We start from the raw sequence: 22,690 nt of genomic DNA, 5'->3' as shown, positions 1-22,690 counted from the left end.
TGTCAAAAAAGTATATACTAATATAATTCCTAACAAAATAAAAAAATCCTATATTTTAGAGAAAAAAGGGTGACTCACAAGCATATTATTGAAATAATATACATGAGAAATACAAGTATTGAGCCAGGTTCTGGTGGAGCATACCAACATGCATGGCACATACATAAAAAACACACACAAAAAAACTTTTAATACTCCTTGAAATTAAAGATACATGGATCTTAGAGTAACCAAGCTTAGCAGTTTAGCTACTGCATGATCCATAGGACTTTCCTTCTGGTAGGAGGCGAACCCTTTTATTTATTTTCTTCAAGCACAACATCTCTCATGGATAGACCTCAAACACAGCTCGAGCTCCAAGTTTCTTGACAATCTTATAGTCACTAAACCCAGCTTTCTTGAAGATCTCAGCCCAGCTATTTTCATCCCGTTGACCACCTTTCGTAACAGTCATCATGACCACATCGAATAGCACTTGAGATTCGTATATTATTGGCCCCAAAGAAGGATTGACCAGTACTTCTATTATGATAATCTTTCCTCCTTCCTCTCGAGAAGGAATGGCTTTCTTGCACTGAGCCAGGATCTTCACGCAATCCTCGTCATCCCAGTGGAGCAGCACAAGCTAACAATATCATGTATAAAGTGTAATAATGTTAATCCATGTTTTCTACGTTGGTTTCATGAAAATGTTAGAACTCGAGATAATTCTACCATGCATGTATGGCTATTGGCTACCAACAATTAAATAATTATTAGGTTGTGCCGTTTGGCGAAATAATGGAAATCATAAGGTACCAACAATTAAACAATTATTATTAGGTATTCATGTATATATTATGGGCCAAGAATCCGGAATAGCTCGGTCTTCCGTATGTGCCATATGATATATATTTCGACTTTTGCTCCAATTATTTTGAGCACCATTTTATGATGACGAACATTATCATATTCATTCTTTTTCGAAACGTATGAACAACTATTATTAGTTTCTTGATTTTTTTTATGTACATTATATTTAAGTTGACAAAATAGCCCTGCGCGCGTCTTGAAAGCAGAAGCATGGCTGAAACTTGACGTTACCTTGAGCATCACAGCTTGAGCAGGTGGGATGGTGTGAAACATGTCGCCGGCGACAAAGTTAATGACGTCGTGAGCCGGGGCTTTCTCGATCACCTTGGGGAGGTCCAGAACGTTGCACTTGAGGTGAGGGTGGGCCTTGATGATGGCCCTCGCCGTCGTGCCGTCGCCGCCGCAGCAGTCGGTGAGAGACTCAAGCCCCTTGAACAGGTCGTGGCACTCCCTCATGATGGTGCCGATGCCCAAGTTGTCATGGGCCTCCACGCCCTCGATGACGAGCTTGTCGAGCTCCGGGCAGATGCTGGCCGTCTTCTCGTCCAGGAGTGGCGCTCCATGCACCTCCTCGAACGGGGACGGCGGCGGCCCCTCCCCGAAGTCCTTCTTGAACCAGTCCGCGAGCCCTAGCGACGCCTCCAGGTAGTGGCTCGAGGTGGCGGCGAGGACGAAGGACGTCTGGCAGTGGTGCTCGTCGGCGTCGACGCCGTCCACGAGGAGGCTGGACAGCGCGTTGAGGCGGAAGAGCTCCGTCCCCTCGGAGCCGGAGTCGGCCTTGGCGAAGACGCCCGTGGTGACCAGCATCCGCATGAGGCGGCGGAGGAACGGCAGCTTCGCCGGCGGGATGGAGAGCGCGGTAATCAGGTCCGGCAGCGACGTGACCCCGCCGAGGTGGTGGATGGCGGTCGGGATGCCGAGCTTGATGGCGCACCGGAGGCCCGTGGACGTCATGTAGCAGAGGCTGTGGCGCCACAGGTCGGACTGCGCCTGCAGCAGGTCAGCGTCCTTGGGAACCTGGAGGGTGGGAGCCTGAGCCGCCATTGCTAGATCTACTAGCTAGGTTTGAGCCTCTGAGGTATCCGAGTGTGTGTATTCTTCTTGGACAGGCAAAGGGTTTAAATAGCGCGCATCCGATCAAGATGCCACTCCTATCGATTGGGCAGAGCGACTGTACTTGTGATCACAGTAGTAGATTATTTAACAGTGCGCATGGAACGCGTGGTCGTTGGGTGATTGGATTGCCGTGATAGAAATAATATCTGATGCTTGTAGTCATTAATCAGGTGTCGTCGGCACCCATCCGTGTGATGGTCTATCTTTACCAAAAATATGTTAATGCCCAGTAAGATTAATTTTATTTTAAACTTTGTAAAATCTAAATAAGTATATGAAAGATATCAGCATCCAACATCCAATTTTTTCTCCAACACTAAGGTATTACCACATTTTTATAGAAAACATAAAATCAAGTACAGAGCAATTACAACTCGATGCAAACAGCGGCCATAGCACAATTCCACATCAAGGTTAATTCAAATACGGGCATGATCACGCACATTACAACTACAACACAAAGGGAATGTACTAAACTGAGCAACATAGCCATGTCTCGACCAACTCCGGGAGCCTCCAAAAAATAATAGTTCCAACTGAACTTCCTTGTGAATGCACCATCCACCATTGAGGCCTGAAGGATACCGCAAGTAGATGGCAGGAATTGGTCTGTCCAAGAAAGGCAACGTCTTGGACTCACATTGACGGCGTACATTACACCCCTAAAAATCAATCTTGGACCATGTCGAGCACCGGAGCACCACCTAAAACCTCCAAGCCATGTATCCAAAGACGATACTCCTATTAGAGGAGCGACGTTGAGGATGTTGCCATCATGTCGGTCCAACTCTTAACCTAGGCTTTCGCTTGGAGACCGCTACCAACCCCATGTGAGAGCGAGGAGATGCCCACACACATCGGTGATTCCTCCAAGGAGGGAAACAACACTCACAGGTGTTGTCGCCGCCAGCTCCAACCAAAGATGACAGGATTTTCATCTGTATTGCTGCACACCTAACCTCTTAACCTACCAATGTTGTAGCCTACATAGTCCATGGTGGTCTTTCCTGCTTCCACCGTGACACCTTGCCGTAATATCCCAAGATCTTGGTCCACCCATCACCGCAATTCTCAAAGCACACAATTCCACCTCCATCTTCTGCACAGGCCCCCGTAACTCCCGACTAAACTTCATTCCTCACACATCAGTAGGGTCATGCACCGCCTCACAGTCGCGAGCTCTCTAGCTTCGAGAAGCCAGTCACGGTATGGCCGCCTCCACTTCCCGCTAGGCCCATATCAGGACCAGAATGTGCCCAAATTGAGCCCATGCAGCCGTCTTCAAATATTCCCCCGTCTTCACCTCCAAGCTTGCTCCACGCCTCCTCTGAGACTGCCGCCTGGCAAGAGGAAACCTCTGGTGCCCCTCTGCATTTCCCGGCCGAGGGTGGCCGTCGTAGCTCTCCTCCATGTGTGCCACCCACAGGATGTCTTGCGTCTGCGCGAAGAGATCCCATCGGAGCACGCCCCTCCCACCCGCTGCCTTCGGTGGCCAGGCGCTGCCAACGCTACGGCCAGGGAGCACGGAGCATGGAGAAAGGTGACGCTTTTTGGCTAGGGATCGTGGCCACCGCCAACGACTTCCTTGTCTGCCGCCGTCGCTTCAAACAAACCCTAGCCGCCGCCGCCGATCTTTGATCCGCCACCGTCGCCCAACACCCTGCCGCTCCAATGGCCTCTTCCTCATCGTCGACCGTCCTTGGTGTGGCCCTCGGATCACCTCCGTCTCAGAAGCTGACACGGGGCAACTTCCTGTTCTGGAAAACGCTCGTCCTTACGACGCTGCGTGGAGCTCAAGTTCTGCCCCTCCTTGAGGGCACTGACGTCGCCCCGCCAGAGTTCATAGAAGAAGAAGATGCTGACAAGAAGAAGATCAAGACCGCAAGCCCGGCATATGCTGCATGGATCGCTCGAGATCAGGCGGTCATGAGTTATCTCCTGAACTCGATGTCCCCTGATATCCTTGCGCACACTGTTGGTCTCGAGTCCTCAGCTCAGGTCTGGCTCAAGATCAACACCATGTTCTCTACTGCCTCTCGTTCCAAGGTCAATCATCTTCGTGATGCTCTCAACAGCACTAAAAAGCTCGAGCTCTCGGCTACGGCATATTTTGCAAAGATGAAGGGTTTTTGTTCTGAGCTTACTGTGATGGGCAAGCCCGTTGATGATGATGAACTCGTTGGCTACATCTGCCGTGGCCTTGATGGCTCCTGTAATGATGTTGTTTCTGCCGTTAATGGCAATTCTGGTGCCACCTTGGACGATCTCTTTGACCAAATCAGCGCTCATGACATCCGCCAAGCACATCTCCAAGCCTCGGGTGATTCTTACACCCTTCACGCCAACCTCGTTCGCCGTGGACGTGATCCTCGTGGGGGTCCCGACCGTGGCTGTCCTGATGATGATCGTGGCCTCCGCCGTGATGATGGTGGTCGCCGAGATGATACTGGACGCCGCGATGATCGGCGTCGTGATGATTGGCACCGTGAAGACCGGCGCCGCGATGATGACCGTCGCCGTGATGAACCTCCTCGTCGCCGTGATGATGCTCCGCGTCGTCGGGATGATGATCCTCCTCGCCGCCGTGATGACAAGCGTGATGGTGGTGCTCCTTCCCGTCGCCGTGATGATGGTAACCGCACTGACCGTCACCGTCGTGGCCGTGCGCCCACTCCTTTTGTGGATACCACGTGCCAGATATGCAAGATCTATGGCCACCCTACTTCTGATTGCTGGTGGCGCTATGACGGTGATCGTGATGATTCTGATGATGATGATCGTGAAACCAAAGCTGTTCATATGGCATCCTATGGCGTTGATACAAACTGGTACACTGATACCGATGCTACGGACCATATCACTGGTGAGTTGAGCAAGCTCTCTACTCAGGAGAAATACACTGGACGGGATCGCGTCCAAACGGCCAATGGTAACGGTATGCAAATTGCTCATATTGGTCATTCAACTTTTTGCACCCCATATCGTCGCATGCATCTTAATGATATCCTTCATATTCCTAGTGCCTCTAAGAATCTACTTTCTGTTCATCGATTTACACTTGATAACCATGTCTTCATTGAATTTCACCCCTTCTTCTTTTTGATTAAGGATCAGGCCACGCGGAGAATACTGTTTAAAGGTCCGTGCTATGGCGGCCTTTACCCCCTCATCCCCTACATGACCAACGACTCCAAGCAAGCCTTCATCACCATCAAGCCTTCCTCCTCCACGTGGCATCGTCGCTTAGGACATCCTTCTTCCTTTGTCGTTCAGCAGATTCTTGGGAAAAATAAAATTTCGTATACTCCAGAAATAACACCTTACGTGTGTGATTCGTGTCAATTAGCAAAGAGTCATCAATTGCCATATCCTGTGTCTACCAGTGTTTCTACTGTTCCTTTGGAACAAGTGTTCTCTGATGTCTGGGGTCCAGCACCTCTGTCTGTTGGCAAGAATTCATACTATGTAAGCTTTATCGATGATTATAGTAAATTTTCTTGGATATTTCTTCTTAAGAAACGTTCTGATGTCTATCAAGTGTTTCTTAACTTTCAGCAATACGTTGAAAGACAATTTGGCACCAAAATTAAAACCATGCAAACTGATTGGGGAGGTGAATATGAAAAACTCAACAGTCTCTTTCAGAAAACAGGCATTGTTCATCATGTCTCTTGTCCACATGCTCACCAGCAAAACGGCTCGGCTGAGCGTAAGCAAAGGCATATAGTTGAAGTTGGTCTTTCTCTTCTTGCTAATGCATCTATGCCTCTCAAATTTTGGGATGATGCTTTTCTTACAGCAACATTTTTAATAAACTTGCTTCCTACCAAAATTCTCAATTTTGACACACCGGTAGAACGTCTTCTTGGTATTAAGCCCAACTATGAGTCTCTTAGAATTTTTGGATGTGCTTGCTGGCCTAATCTTCGTCCCTATAACACTCGTAAGCTTGCATATCGTTCTACCCAATGTGTCTTTCTTGGATATAGTCCGTTACACAAGGGAGTTAAATGTCTCGACGTCAAAACTGGCAGGGTTTATGTCTCTCGTGACGTTGTTTTCGATGAGAATGTCTTCCCGTTTGCCTCTCTTCATCCCAATGCTGGTCAACGTCTCCGTCAAGAGCTTCTTTTGTTACCTCATGATCCTCCTTCCACATCTTCGAATATTGGGGATGCACCAGTTGATGAACATATGACTATGCATTACATACCTGTTGTTACTAACAATGCCCAGAATATTGTTGAGCTTGATGTTGCAGATGATTCTACATCAGATTCGGAGCACACCGCAACAAATTTGAGTGAAAACGGAGAAGATACAGAGTTTTTACAGCATGAAATACCGATGCCAGAAGAAGACAACAGCACTGAACACGATGTTGATTCAGGTGCTGTCTCCCCTGCGCGCGGATCCCGAGGAAGATCCACCGCAGCGCTCTGTCGCGCGTGCGCGTCCGTCGCCCCCAGCGCCCGCCACGTCGTCGCCTTCTACTGGCCCGTCGGCCGGGCCGAACCCGCCCCAACCGCGCCGCGACACGTCGCCGCCCCCGACTGGCCTCCCACCCAACCGCGCCCGGCCCCGCCTGTCTCTTCGCAGGCCGCATCCGCGCGTGCGGCTGCACGTCCGACAGCCGGGTCGGCTGCTCCCCTGGCGCCGCCAACGCCTGGTCCAGGATCTTCTGTGTCTCCGGCTGCTGCTGCTCCTGGTGTGCAAACACACTTACAGAAACGTATTCGAAATCCGAAAAAATATACTGACGGCACTGTCCGCTATGGTTTGCTTACTGCTTCAGGAGAACCTCGGTCGTTGTCTGAAGCTCTTAATGATGATCATTGGCGTTCTGCTATGGAAGAAGAATATCGTGCTCTTATGCAAAATAAAACGTGGCATCTTGTGCCACCCAGTTCTAGCAAAAATTTGATTGATTGCAAATAGGTCTATCGTATCAAGCGTCGTGCTGATGGTACAATTGATCGTTATAAAGCTCGCCTTGTTGCCAAGGGATTTCGGCAACGCTATGGCCTTGATTATGAAGAGACATTCAGTCCAGTTGTCAAAGCTGCCACCATACGTGTGGTCCTTGCTATCTCTATCTCTCGAGGATAGAGTCTCCGGCAGCTAGATGTGAAGAACGCGTTTTTACATGGTGTTCTGGAAGAGGAGGTCTATATGAAACAACCCCCTGGATTTGAAGATTCTACTAATCCACAACATATTTGCAGGCTTGATAAAGCACTCTATGGCCTTAAACAAGCTCCTCGTGCCTGGTTCTCTCGCTTGAGTTCTAAGCTTCATGAGTTTGGTTTTGTTCCATCTAAAGCTGATACGTCTCTCTTTCTTTATCGAAGGTCACAGATTACTATCTATGTGCTTATATATGTTGATGATATCATAGTCACAAGCTCCTCCAATACCGCAATTTCGGCTCTTCTCAAAGATTTGGGTACAGATTTTGCTATCAAAGATCTTGGAGACTTGCACTGCTTCTTGGGTATGGAAGTACAGAAAACAGCCAATGGTATTGTTCTTACACCGGAAAAATATGCATCAGATATTCTGACAAAAGCTCACATGACCGATTGTAAATCTGCACCAACACCTTTGTCTTCTACCGAGTCACTGTCCCAGCATGGGGGGGGGGGGGGGGGACCACTTGGTCCTGAAGACAGCACACGATATCGCAATCTTGTTGGTGCCCTTCAGTATCTCACATTGACACGTCCAGATTTGTCGTTTGCAGTTAACAAAGTCTGCCAGTATCTTCATGCTCCTACGACCTCTCATTGGTCGGCTGTTAAAAGGATACTGAGATATGTCAAAGATACAGTCAAAATTGGTATAACGTTTCAGTGGTCATCCTCCACTCTTCTGAGTGCTTTCTCAGATGCTGATTGGGCTGGCTGTCTTGAAGACAGACGCTCCACTGGTGGGTTTGCCATATTTGTTGGTCCTAACCTTGTTTCTTGGAGTGCTCGAAAATAGGCAACAGTTTCAAGGTCTAGTACTGAAGCAGAATACAAGGCCTTAGCTAATGCTACAGCAGAATTAATATGGGTTGAAGCTCTTTTGTGTGAACTTGGAGTTCACTTAAAGAAGAAACCATATCTATGGTGTGATAATCTGGGAGCTACATATCTTTCTGCAAACCCGGTGTTTCATGCCCGCACAAAGCACATTGAGATAGATTTTCACTTTGTACGTGAAAGAGTTGCCCGTAAACAGTTGGATATTTGGTTTGTCTCCAGCAAAGATCAAGTTGTTGATGGTTTCACAAAGGCGCTTCCTGTCAAGAATCTACAAGAGTTTCGTCGTAATCTAAATCTTCTTCGTAGTCCTCCATAGTTTAGATTAAGGGGGGTTGTTAGATGTAAAAACACCTTGACACGTATATTGTATGGAGTAGTACTCCAACACGTCTACGTGTCCAACATGTACACGTCACCGTGGGGCTTTTCCACCTATATAACATGCAACACGAGGCCCCAACGGATCATCGTTTCCGCCTAGGTTAATAACCTCCACATAGGGACTCACCCCAAGATTATGCACATCGAACATGTATCAAAGTAAGGAATACAAAAGAGCTAGCAAACATGGAGACTAACTCTCTACTTGGTACCCGTTGACCATGCCAACAATCTGACAACACCAATCGCATAAAAAGATCTCGCCACGCCAACTTGGCCTAGAGCAAGTCAACTTTCAACGAGAGCATGCATGAGCAACTAGACTTGGACATCTCTCGTTGATTCGTTTTCTTCTTGTTTATTTGGCTTGCACGCGCTTGCCTGCGTGGCCTTGTCGATTCGTTAGGTGCCGAGCAAGGGATTTCTTTTCCAGTTAGTTCTTGTAATGATCGTCGTTTAATTTGCGTGAAGAAGATCGAGTCCATGGTCCGTTTCCCGTATGGTTTGTTTGGTCCAGTCTCACTTTAAACTACTACTCGTAGCTTGTAATTTAGCCGAAGGAAACAATGTGTCCGAATTCTATTTGGATGATATTGTAACTGAACATCCAGGCATATGCGTGATGGACAGTGAAGCCCTCTATTAGATTCAGACGAGAGTATGGAGATTCAGAATTGGGAAGAGGGAAACCGCTCCTTCCCTCTCAGTTGGGCCTTGGGCTAGTGATTTCGGGCTTTTGTAACGGCCAGATGGGCTTTCCAACACGTCGGTCGGGATGCTGATGGGAAATCCTATTCATCGCACCGCTGCAGGGGGAGCTCCTCGACACTGACCGGGTCGGCGCTCGCGGTTCCTATTCTCCGCTTATAGCGGGAGGGATGCGATGCTCCGCACAGGGGCCAGTTATTTCTGGGCCGGCCCATGTAGCGAGCACAGGGTGATTTTCCCTCAGGTTTTCTTCTATTTAGCCGGTTTTCTCTGGTTTTTCTGTTTTTCTTCCGGTTTTCCGATTTTCTGTCAGTTTTTTTTGAAGTTTTCTTCAAACCTTAACTTTTTTTCAACTTAGAATTTTTCAAGTTTTTTGAACTGTTTTTAATCCGGACATATTTCTGATTTGAACTTTTTTCAAATCTGAACGATTTGTATATTTGAATTTATTTAGAAAATTGTTCAGATTTTAAAATTGTTCAATTTTAAATTTGTTCAAAATTAAAATTTGTTCGTCTTTGAAATTTTTTTCGAACTGAAATTTTTTTTGGTTTTGAAATTTGTTCAAAATTAAAATTTGTTCAGATTTGAAATTTATTCAAAGTGAAAATTTAAATTTGTTTGGATTTAAAAATTGTTCATAATTGAAATTCGTCTTTTTGGAGAAGCATCAGATTTGAAAATTTGTTCAAAATCTGAACGATTTGTATATTTGAATTTGTTTAGAAAATTGTTCAGATTTTAAAATTATTCAATTAAATTTGTTCAAAATTAAAATTTGTTCGTCTTTGAATTTTTTTCGAACTGAAAATTTGTTTGGTTTTGAAATTTGTTCAAAATTAAAATTTGTTCAGATTTGAAATTTATTCAAAGTGAAAATTTAAATTTGTTTGGATTTAAAATTTGTTCATAATTGAAAATCGTCTCTTTGGAGAAACTTCAGATTTGAAATTTTCTCCAAACAGACAAACGAAAAATAAAAAACGAAAAAGAAAAAAAGAAAAATCGGTAGTACCTTGCTGGGCCGTGTCTGGGCGGCCCATGAAGTTGCCGCTTCAGGCGGGAGGAAGGTTCGCACCCGCTTAAAGCGGGGAATAGGAGCTCCCGTCGGCGCTTCGAGGATGCCGCACACCCCCGCGCGTCCCGGGTAGCTAGCTGGGCCGCGGCCCAACATCAGGTAATGCGTTTTTTTCTTTTTTGTTTTTTCTGTTGATTCTTTTCTTTTTAAAAAAATATGTTTTTCTTTTCTGTTTATATTTTCGTTTAAAACCTGAACATTTATCAAAATTTAAAAACTTTTCAAATTAAAAAGAAATCACTTTATAAAAAATCTGAACATTTTTCAGATTTGAATATTTTTAAATTTGAACAAAAAATGTATTTTTTTTCTATGAAGAATTTCCGAATTTGAACATTTCTGAATTTGAACAAATTTTATATTTGAACAATTTTCGAATAAGAATGATTTTCATATTTGAACAAATTTCATATTTGAACGGTTTTCAAACTTGAACGGTTTTCGAATTTGAACGGTTTTCAAATTTGAACAAATTTGAACACTTTTTAATTTAAACATTTTCTCAATTTAAATAATTTTTAAAAATTAAAATTTTCAAATCTGAAAAAATATAAACAAAACCGAAAACAGAAAAAAGGAAAAGAAAACAGAAAACAGAAAAAAACAGAAAAGAAAAAGAAAAAGGATAAACAGACACAAATGGGCCTGGCCCATACCGACCAGGGGTGGTCGGTGGCCGGTAGCCACCGACCTGGTCGGTGTATAGGTTTCGCCGCTGCAGGGGCGTATTAACCGCCGCAAGCGTGCGACAGCTCGCGAGCCACGACCCAATATCGTGGGCTGGTATTAGTTCACCCGGTTTAGGAAGTTTCAGTGCGGTTTTTTCACCTTTTCTATTTCGTCAGTTCTTTCCTGGTTTAGGCGGTTTTTCTTTTCTATTTTAATATTTTCGAATTTGAGCAAATTTAAAATTCAAGCAAATTTTTCCCAGATTCTAAATTTGTTCAAATTATTTTTTTGCTCAGATTCGAAATTTGTTTAAAATATTTTTTTGCTTAGATTTGAAATTTGTTAAAAATTATTTTTTGCTGATATTTGAATTTTGTTTATATTCAAATTTTGCTCAGATTTAAATTTGATGAGCAAACAATATTTTAAACAAATTTCGAATCTAAGCAAAAAAATATTGTCTATACTGGGATTTCGAGCATGGGTCTTCACCGAAGCGGTCGAAAGTTATAGTCATTGGGCTACAGCTCGAATCATGTACATCTTGAAGAGAATATGATACTAATTCTTTTCCGCCAGCGAATAGCCTAATAGGTCGGCCCACGCGGGATTACCTTCAGGCGATGCCTACAAACCCACGCTAAGGGGCGATGTATAGGCGCGCCCGATGCTGGTCGAGTTGCTGGGCTAGGGGCAATCAGCATCAGATAATGCAATGAGTAGACTGGACCGAGAGCGTTGGAACGTGAGAGCAACTTTGAACGATCCTTGAACATAGTGTAATATGTGCTTAATACATATCCAATGAGCAATAGTAGGAGCATGCAAAAACTGACAAACTTTATTGACATAAAAGAAGTTATGAGGTCGTGTCAATGTTAAGTATTGGAGTGCACCAACAACACTTCGATATTGTATACTATCAGCAGGACCGATAAAGAGCCCCCAGTCAAAGAAAGTTATTCATTATATCATAAAAGGGTAGAAGAAGAAGAGGGCTTGATCATACCGACTTTCACAAGTAGATTATTCCAGAGTGAGAAGCAAACCATCACAAAAATGTTTACTTCAATGCCTAAAGAATAGTGAAGGGAACCAAGTTCCTTGAGAGCAAAATCATCCCGAGGGTCATGAAGAAGCGCAGACACAACATTATCAGAGGATCTTGTAACAATGATATCATCAAGATAGATGAGAATAAAAATCATGATGCCAGAATTATTGTAAAGAAACAGAGAAATATCTACCTTGGAGGGAACAAAGTCAAGTGCATGAAGTTTTGCACTGAGACAAGAATACAATGCCGGAGAAGCTTGCTTGAGATCATAAAAAGCTTTATCAAACTTGAATATGTAATGGAGAGTTTGAGAGTTCTCAAAACCTGAAGGTTATTTCATGTGCACTTTGTCTTCCAGAATGCCATGAAGAAACAAGTTCTTGACATCTAGATGCCAAAGTTTCCAGCGACGAGAGACAACAACTGCCAGAACAAGCCGGATAGTAGCAGCTTTGACAATTGGATTGAATGTATCCTCGTAATTAATGCTATATAGTTGTTTGAAACCTTTTGTAACTAGACGAGCTTTGTAACGATCAATAGTGCCATCAGTCTGTTTCTTCATAAGATAGATCCATTTGCAGTCTATTAGATTTTTGGTGTTGGGAGGAACCAAGTGCCAGGTTTTATTTGCAATGAGACCATTGTATTCTTCTTTCATAGCTTTGCGCCAATGTGCATCCGCAAGTGCCTCAGAAAATTTGCTAGGCTCACCTGTAGACGTGAACATGTCATACCGAATTGTACCATCAGTATACCATTTAGGTTGGCTAATAACTTGATGTAGCCTAGTCCGCGGACCAAGAGTAGGAGGCAGTGGCAGAGCTTGAGGCGAAACAGGATCATGACCACCTAGGGAGGAAGCCACGGATCCAGTGGCAGAAGAGGTGGACAGTGAGATGTCGCTATCAGCAGCAGGCGTGCGCTTGTGTGGCGACGCGGGGGAACCTGAGGCGCTGGTGGAACCTGTCGGCGACGAGGGACTACGGGGAGAGCTGGTGGAGATGGGGACCAGGTAGGCGACATGGCGGCACGCGACTCGCGCGGGGATGACAACACGGGAGAACCATCTCCTGGCAAGGACGAAGCAGTGCTCGAGGTGGATCTGGTATCAGTTTCTGTCCCAGCGCCATGCATGTCCCTTTGTGTGGACGTAGACAGTTATGCACTATTCAACCTGTGGTGCAAGTTTAGACATAGGTATATAAGGAATATTAGGCATGTGATCGTCATTAGGTGCATCCCCGTGTTCATGTAAGACATCATTAGGTAAAAGAAGAATTTTGGAGCAAAGTTGGACACCCGCATTTGGATGAAGAGGCAAAGGCAAACACGTTCTCATCAAAAACAACATCCCTAGAGATATATATACGAACAATGGACACATCGAGACATTTTATACCCTAGCTAAGGAAAACACACTGCTTGGAGCGAAAATTTAGTTTGCGCGTGTTATAGGGACGAAGGTTTGGGCCAACAAGCACAACCAAAAATCCGACGTGTTTTGTAGTCTGGTTTGACATGAAGAAGTTGTTCCACCAGCGTCTCAAGCTTAAGAACTTTTCTAGGGGTTATAATGATGAGAAAAGTGGTAGAAACAAAGGATTCATCCCAAAATTTCAATGTCATAGAGGCATGAGTGAATTTTTAGCAAATATATCTAAAATCATCAATGAAACTTACATAATATGAATTTTTGCCAATAGAGGGAGGAGCTGGGTCCCATACATCAGAATTTTTTTGTTCCCATGGAACACTAGACACACTAGTAGATATAGGATAGGGGAGTTGATGGCTCTTGGCTTGTTGGCATGCATCACAAATGTAAGGATTTATTTCTGGCGAATAATAAGAAAGTTGATATCTCTTGTTGCACTATAAAATACAACGGATGTCCTAGACGACGATGCCATGTGGAGGACGTAAGCTTGGTGGTGAGGTAGGCATGCTTGGAGGACTTCATTGGCATGGGTATGACAGGATAAAGTCCACCACAACATGGACCCTTAAACAATGTGTGCTTCGTGTCTTGGTCTTTAATCAAAAAGAAAGAAGGGTGAATTTCAACAAAAGCATGATTATCTAGGCCAATTTTATGTGCAGACAAGAGATTTTGAGACGCACTAGGAACATGTAGCATATTATCTATGGGGAGTATGCAACATAGAATGACCAACATGAGTAGTTTCCATACAATTGCCATCAGCAGTCTGGACATGATCACGTCATGTGTACTTCTTGCCAGTCGACAACTTGGTGAGTTTGCGAGTTATATGGTCTGTGGCACCAATTACCAGTTGGTATCAACGGCATAATAGGCAGCATTGGCACGCTTGTCCCGAGAGTCATTATCACAGTCATCATCGTCCTCATAGCACCACCAATAGTCACTTGAGGGTGGCCATGTATTTTGCAGATTGGGCATGTGGTGTCAACATAGGGAGTGGGAGCACGGCTGGGGTGGCCATCACGACGACGGGGAGCAGGGTCATCTCGATGCATATCGCGGCCGTCATCATCACGCCTCTCACGGCGTCGATCATCATCACGGCGATGTGGTCCATCATAGCGACAATGGTCACCATCATAGCGTCGACGGTAGTCATCACAACGACGGTCCTTTGGATGATCACGATCATCATGCGGGCGGGGAGGGCGGCTATCAGGGCGATGGCGTTGGTCATCATCAGGTCACGGACGCTAGTCATCATCACCACGTAGACGCCAATCATCATCATGGCATTGGCGAGAGGCGGGACTAGCAAAAGAGGTGAATTCACACCAGTTCCTTGGCCAGTTTCACTGAACATGGCCTCACGAGCAACGAGTTGATCACATAGTTCATTAAGGATGGTGCTAGGAGCAGCATTGATGACATCAACAAAGGATGTGTAAGAGCCATCAATACCATGCAATATGCAGTCAATGATTTCATCATCACCAATTTGTTTGCCAGCATATGGGGCCTCGATGGGTGAACTGGGATGAGAGATCCACGGTGGAGTCTCTAAGGTTGATGGCGAGGTTTCTCATGTTCTCAATGCTCCCTTCGACCGCGTGCATGTCCTCATAGGTGGTGAATTCATTCTGCGGCTGCTGCTCCTATTCGGGCCCTTGACTTTCTTCTTCTCCCTAAAGTTCATTTTGTTGTTGTGGTAGACTTTCCTCAGCATACGCATCATAATACAAACGCCCATCCACGATAGAGAATAGACCATTAGGCAAAGGGCGGCGATCAAGTGACCAGCTCTCGGTATGTTGAAGTAATATCCACCATTTTTTTCTAATCATACCAGATGCATTAAGAGTAGAAAAACCAAGACGACGAGGTCCTTCCAATGCTTGTAAATTACTTACATTGATGTAAAGTTCTTGTGCAAGAATGGTGATAACTCCCCCTCCGCATATGGGGCCCCGAGCTCCAAGTGGTTGGTGCTTCAAATACATCACGAGAAGAACGCTGATATGTTGTGTTAAGTTGTTGTTTGGAAAACAGTCTTTGAGAGAACCATCATGTCCTCTTCATTAACCCTTGTGAAATCAAAGCGTCCCCGCAATGTGTTAGCAATAACATAGTAAAAATAGCGAATATCAGAAACACTCAATATTATTTCCTTGATGACGTGTATCAGGTACTTTCATTCTACTAAAATAGCTTAAAAGTGAGGGGTTCAAAGTGAAACAAGTGGCGTGTATGGCGGTGGTGATGTTGTCAAACCCAAAGTGATGGCACCACTCATCAAGAGTCAATACATACTCATGGTTCATCAGAAAGAAAGTTATCCGACCGACTCCAGGTAGTTCTTCCTCCAGGACGTGGAACCTTCCCACTGTATGCGTCAAGGTGCTAAGAAACTCGAGTGTCAAGCGGTGATAGGTGGCAATCTCCTAAAAAACAAAGTTAAGCAAACCAACATTGTTTCAAAGATAATTGAAATCATGGAATATGCCTAGTTGAATCAAAATATGGGGGCACACCCATTTGGTAGGCTCGATCTCACGGTTCTTGAGGTTGTTAAAACGGTTGAGCTGAAAAGACTCATCGAACTTGATGCCAAATGTTGTAGTGGTGTTCTCAACCGGTGCAGCGACTTATGCAGCCATGGCGCGTGCGCGGATCCTCGTATTCATCTAAAAATTAACACTAATTAAGTTCCTTCAATAATTAAAACTTCCACTAAATAAAATTTGATCTGATCGAAATAAGCATGGAATGATCGTCAACACATACTACAAAAGAATCTCCTCAAAAATTAAAGTCTAACATTCCCACTAAGATGATTAAGTTCAAAATAAGACATAAGTCTAGATTGATATGGCAAGAGCTGGAGTACGGATTTTCTAAAAATAAGTTGGGAATAGGAGGAAAAACATACCTTAGATCGATTGAGTGTGAGGAATCGAATAAAAAATGAACATAATCGAAGATCCAGTGGAGTTGGTTTTGAGTTGGAAGGAATAAGAGAGAGAATATGTGTGTTTTAGGCTTAGGTTTACCTCTTCCCTGGGCTTAAATCGTGAACCGACGGTCCGTACGGGTGGGCGGTATGGGCGCAGCCCGCCCATACTGGGCAATGTTGTTGCACGATCGGGGTTGATCCGTGGCGGCACACTCGGTACGGGCGTGCGGTACGGTTATATCCCCCGTATGGGTGGTCGCTATTTTGCTGTATCTTTTCTGAAAATTTGCAACTTTTGTCGAGGTTGGTGCGAGCGGGTGGTGCGACCGAATCCCCCCGTACAGGTGGTTGTTCTTTCGTCTGTAGTCGGCAACATAAAGTTGGGAATTATCATCAACATGAAATGAGGTGGTACAGGCGCGCGGTACGGATGTGTCCCACTGTACTGGTAGTCGCTATTTTCACTGTAACCTACAAAACAAAATATTTCTTTTGCATCTTTTCCACAGGACTTTGCACATTACCTCTAAAATGATTAAGGAAAAGCAGCAGTATATAGAATGCCCATGTGTTAGTATATTAAATCAAAAGGGATAGACACCTATTTCTCCTCCTCTTTTTCAAAGGATCTCATGGACACTCTTTATTAAAAGAAACAAAAACAAAAATGAAACTAAACAAAACTACAACAAGTAAAAACTTTATTAAACATGGGTTGCCTCCCATGGAGCACTTCTAGTTAAGGTCAATTAGGTTGACCCAAATGGTGATCATTTTAATTTTGGAAGTGTAACACCTACTCCAAAGTAATTAGCTTTCAAAGTAATGACCCCTTCTGTAGGATAACGTTGCATAGAAAACAAAAAATTTCCTACCGCGAACACGAAATCCAAGCCAAGATGCAATCTAGAAGACGGTAGCAACGAGGGGATTATCGAGTCTCACCCTTGAAGAGATTCCAAAGCCTACAAGAGGAGGCTCTTGTTGCTACGGTAGACGTTCACTTGCCACTTGCAAAAGCGCGTAGAAGATCTTGATCACGATCGGTTCCGGCGCCACGAACGGGCAGCACCTCCGTACTCGGTCACACGTTCGGTTGTTGATGAAGACGACGTCCACCTCCCCATTCCAGCGGGCAGCGGAAGTAGTAGCTCCTCTTGAATCCGACAGCACGACGGCGTGGTGTCGGTGGCGGTGGAGAAGTCCGGCGGAGCTTCGCTAAGCTACGCGGGAGATATGGAGGAGAGGGGGGCGGCTAGGGTTTGGGAGGGGGTGGCCGGCCACTTCAAGGGGGGCGCCCAGCTTGTGGTCTTGGGGTGGCCGGCCCCCTCCCTTGGCCCCTCATTATATAGGTGGATTCCCAAGAGTTGGTCTCCAAGTCTTCGAATAAGACCCGAACCAAAAACTTCCCATAAGAGGGGGAAACCTAGCCAAGCTAGGACTCCCACCAAAGGTGGGATTTCCACCTCCCATATGGGGGGGTGGCCGGCCCCCTAAGGGGGAGTCCACTTGGGACTCCTCCCCCACTAGGGTTGGCCGGCCACGGAGGTGGAGTCCCATGTGGACTCCACCTTCCTTGGTGGTTTCTTCCGGACTTTTCTAGAACCTTCTAGAACCTTCCATAGAACCTTCCGCGACATTTTAATTCACATAAAATGACATCCTATATATGAATCTTATTCTCCGGACCATTCCGGAACTCCTCGTGATGTCTGGGATCTCATCCGGGACTCCGAACAAATATTCGAACTCCATTCCATATTCAATTTCTACCATTTCAACATCCAACTTTAAGTGTGTCACCCTACGGTTCGTGAACTATGCGGACATGGTTGAGTACTCACTCCGACCAATAACCAATAGCGGGATCTGGAGATCCATAATGGCTCCCACATATTCAACGATGACTTTAGTGATCGAATGAACCATTCACATATAATACCAATTCCCTTTGTCACGCGATATTTTACCTGTCCGAGGTTTGATCTTCGGTATCACTTTATACCTTGTTCAACCTCGTCTCCTGACAAGTACTCTTTACTCGTACCGTGGTATGTGGTCTCTTATGAACTTATTCATATGCTTGCAAGACATTAGACGACATTCCACCGAGAGGGCCCAGAGTATATCTATCCGTCATCGGGATGGACAAATCCCACTGTTGATCCATATGCTTCAACTCATACTTTCCGGATACTTAATCCCACCTTTATAGCCACCCATTTACGCAGTGGTGTTTGGTGTAATCAAAGTACCTTTCCGGTATAAGTGATTAATATGATCTCATGGTCATAAGGACTAGGTAACTATGTATCGAAAGCTTATAGCAAATAACTTAATGACGAGATCTTATGCTACGCTTAATTGGGTGTGTCCATTACATCATTCATACAATGATATAACCTTGTTATTAATAACATCCAATGTTCATGATTATGAAACTAATCATCCATTAATCAACAAGCTAGTTTAAGAGGCATACTAGGGACTTCTTGTTGTCTACATATCACACATGTACTAATGTTTCGGTTAATACAATTATAGCATGATATATAAACATTTATCATAAACATAAAGATATAAATAATAACCACTTTATTATTGCCTCTAGGGCATATCTCCTTCAGTCTCCCACTTGCACTAGAGTCAATAATCTAGTTTACATTTGTAAAGATATAACACCTTGGCCTTCTGGTGCTTTATCATGTTTTGCTCACGGGAGAGGTTTTAGTCAACGGATCTGACACGCTCAGAAACGTATGTATTTTGTAATTCATTTGCGTCTCAACGCATCACTCATTTCCAAATGAGTTGGCATTAAATATGTTTGATCTTCTGGTGGAACCTTAATTCCGCGGTCTGAAATATGTCACTAATATTGTCACATACAATATAGCTTCACAGTTCTGACACTATCGGAACTACACCAAGTTCTCAAAGAACTTCTTGACTCAACATCCTCAGTCATTTGTCAAAACAATGACATACTCTGCCTTCGTTTGTAGAATCCATCACAATATTTAGAACTCTTCTAAATCTAGCATAGACAACTTCTAGCTCATTGTGCTACCTTTTAAACAACACTTAGTCTAATTTGAGATTGAAATTATATTTTATATGTGACAAAAACAATATTGGTGTAACACCTTACAACGATTTGTTTGTCATTTCTTCATACAAAAAAAAATATATATATCCTTAGTTCTTCTAAAGTACTCAAGGATATTCTTACTGTTGTCCAATGATCATCATATGAATCATTCTGGTAAATGCTCATAACACTTTATAGCACATGATATCTGATTGTGTACATATTATTCGTGATCTATAATCACTCATGTGTTTTTACTCATTGAGTGTCAGATTCACTCAAGTCTTGTTAAAACTTTAACATGACAAGAATATTTTCTTAATATTTCTATATTGAACTATTTCAATATCTATTCTATGTACTTTGACTTAAACTTATTTATGTGTTTCAATCTATCTTTATAGATCTTGACACTAGATATGTTTCAGTCCATATCCTTTCATTGAAATTAATTTCTCAATGAAACCTTTTAATCAAGTATATAATTACATCATTTATAACCAACTATATGTCATCTACATAAAGTATTATAAATATGTCTTTAGCGCTCCCACTTAATTTCTTGCGAATGCAAGCCTCTTCATCATCTCTGATGAAATCAAAAACTCTTTGATTATTTCATCTGGTGAAGATTCCAACTCCGCGATACTCACTTCATCAAATTGAAGTTTGTATATCTATCTAGTATTCCACGGATCAGCAAAACTCTTGGTTGTATCTTGTATACACCTTTTAATACATACTTCTGATAAGCTATGTATTTTGCCATCCTACTAACAGATCTCATAAAAGAAATATGTAGTGATTACTAGAATAATCCACATAGACTATAAGCATTGCTACGGAAGATCTAATCTTATCGTAGTCAACTCTTTGAACTTTGTCGTAAACAACTTTTCGACAAGTTGAGCTTCTTCAAGGATATTTCATCCAAGTCCATATCTTTTCATAGATCCATTTACTTTCAAAAAGTATTCATCTATCTTGGATTTCATGGTGTATAGCCATTTTAACGGAGTTAGGGCCCATCATAACTTCTTTGTTTGTAGTTGGTTTATGATTGTTCAAAATCAATCCTTTGTCCACAAATCATTTATTTGATCACAAAGTAAACCATACCTACAAGGTTCAATATGTACTTCGATCTCCATGGCTAAAACACTTTGTAGTCATGGGAGCCATGATCGTTGTGGCCGCTTCCGAAACCAATTCCGATGCTGCGCTACTCTGATCATTATGCTCAGGTTCATAAACCTTATCAAATTATACGGATGAAGCCTGGTGACCGGGTGTATACGTGAGCACGCGCTCAGAAGTTGACACGTGTCTAACGGCGTTAGTCCCTCCGTGAGGTGATATACTACCACTAAAAAACTGTTTCACAAAAGAAAAAGAAGAGCTTCAGTCTTCCATCGACCAACGCATGCCCCTGCATCTGCTTCCTGCTCTTCCTCCTCCTCCTCCTCCTCGCCGCAACCTCTCGCCACCACTCCTCCCCCGCCACAAATCACGTCCTCAAGTTGACGTCGACCGCGCCCCCGTCCACGTCCCCTTCCTCCGGCAAGAACGAGCCGGGCAACTGCGAGGACCTGGAGGCCCTCGACGGCGCGGAGGCCAAGTGCGCCTACATCCTGTCGCACACGCCGTGCGCGCCGGCGGGGTACATCGACTACCTCCGCCTCTTCTACTGCGGCTTCGGCGCCGCGCCGGCGGCCAGCGGGTACGCGGCCTTCCTGCTCTGGCTCCTCGTCCTCTTCTACCTCCCGCGGCGGCGAAGGCGGGGCCGTGGTGGAGCTGAGCGGGTTCGTCCGCGACCTCTGCTTCCTCTTCTTCGCGCTCTGCTTCCTCGTGGCCGTCCTCGCCACCGGCATGGTCACCGTCTGGGTCGCCGCGGCCTTCGTCTCCCTCTATGCCACCTACGTCGTCCTCGTCTGGACCTCCCAGTGCTACGCCGACGCCGGCGCGGGCAAGCCGGACCTCGCCGAGCCGCTCCTCCTCGACGGCGACGCCCCCACCCTGCCGTCCCACTCCGCGAAGCCGACGGACCCGGCGAAAAAATCGCGTCTTCAACGCGTCCTGCACGCGCTCACCATGCCGCTCTACCTCCCGCGGCGCCTGACCATCCCGGACATCGCGGGGCACCGCTGGCGCAAGCCCTACGCCGTGGCCTCCGCCGTGCTGGCGCCGGTCCTCGTCGCCACGACCTTCACCTCGCGCAGCGCCGCGGCGGCCTCGCTCGACCACGGCCACGGCGTCGGCATCCTGCTCGCCCGGCGCCTTCCCCGGGCCTCCTCCCGGCGGCCCTCGCCGCGTCCACCACGGATGCCGGCTCCGCGCCCGCAGCCGGTGTCACCGCGTGCCGTGGCTGGCCGCGGGGTTCCCGATGAGCGTCTTTGTGGGCCTACACGCCGGCGCGGAGCTGGTGGCGCTGCTGGTGGCCATCGGGTACATGGTGGGCGTGGACTCGGCGTGCTGGGCGTCACGGTGCTGGCGTGGGGGGACTCGCTGGGGACCTGGTCTCCAACGTCGCCATGGCCACGCACGGCGGGCCCGGCGGCGCGCAGACGGCCGTGTCGGCCTGCTACGCCGGCCCGCTCTTCAACACGGTGGTGGGGCTCGGGCTGTCGCTCACGCTGGCGGCGGGCGCGCAGTACCCGGCGCCCTTCACGATCCCGGCGGACGGGGCGGTGTACGAGACGGTGGCGTTCCTGTTCGCCGGTTCGATCCATGAAGCAGTTTCGGCGCTTTGTTCCGTACTCCAGACAAACTCGATTTGTTCATCCGTCTAGCACTCTATCCCAACTCGTTTCCCTTTTTATTATTTAGTAGTTGATTATTCGGAAGTACTGAATGGTTACGGAGATTTTATTTATTAGCATATAGCTCCAGGAGATACTAATTAGCTTTATTCGGCTGATTTCGTTGGGGAGCTTTCGTTCCAAGAGATGATCCAAACCAGCACAGAAAGCACTAAAAAACTCTGAACTATGATGTCCTCTAGCGGTAGCAGCTCAGCTCACTTCGCGTGGTCAACTAAGTAGATTCGACGCCGTGTGATGCCCGCTAACATCTCCCCATAAAGTGAGAATCTTAAAGCAAATCCAATGGCAACGGGCGCGTGCTCACGTATACACCCGGTCACAGAATCCACTCTCTCAAATTATATTGTCCTCCCACTCAAAAACTTCACTAGAAACAATTTCTCGGAAATAAGAAACATTGATAAACACTTTTGTCTTTGTCTTGTGGGAAGAATTCCCAATTTAAATCTCTGGGATAACCAACAAAGACATTCATCCGATTTTGGTT

General features: G+C 45.5%; 1 protein-coding gene and 1 pseudogene across 1 annotated transcript; one reads left to right on the top strand and one right to left on the bottom strand.

The window, feature by feature from the left end:
- Nucleotides 1-70: 70 nt before the first annotated feature.
- On the bottom strand, nt 71-1,963 carry LOC127311601 (daphnetin O-methyltransferase 1). Its single transcript, XM_051342045.2, has 2 exons — nt 1,084-1,963; nt 71-625 (listed from the first exon to the last, which is right to left on the bottom strand). The coding sequence occupies exons 1-2, from the start codon at nt 1,894-1,896 to the stop codon at nt 326-328; spliced, it is 1,113 nt and encodes a 370-aa protein (XP_051198005.1). The 5' UTR covers nt 1,897-1,963; the 3' UTR covers nt 71-325.
- A 14,029-nt stretch (nt 1,964-15,992) lies between these two features.
- LOC127316294 (cation/calcium exchanger 1-like) lies at nt 15,993-22,170 on the top strand (annotated as a pseudogene).
- The last annotated feature ends 520 nt before the right edge of the window (nt 22,171-22,690 follow it).

Source organism: Lolium perenne, chromosome 7 (assembly GCF_019359855.2).
Source record: "Lolium perenne isolate Kyuss_39 chromosome 7, Kyuss_2.0, whole genome shotgun sequence".
NCBI lineage: Eukaryota > Viridiplantae > Streptophyta > Magnoliopsida > Poales > Poaceae > Lolium > Lolium perenne.
This window is presented reverse-complemented; position numbering and strand designations above follow the sequence as displayed.

Coding starts and splice junctions, on each gene's coding strand:
- LOC127311601 (XM_051342045.2), bottom strand. CDS start 1,896: ATGGCGGCTCAGGCTCCCACCCTCCAGGTTCCCAAGGACGCTGACCTG. Junction 626..1,083: donor CTCAAGCTGTGATGCTCAAG/GTAACGTCAAGT, acceptor TGATATTGTTAG/CTTGTGCTGCTCCACTGGGA.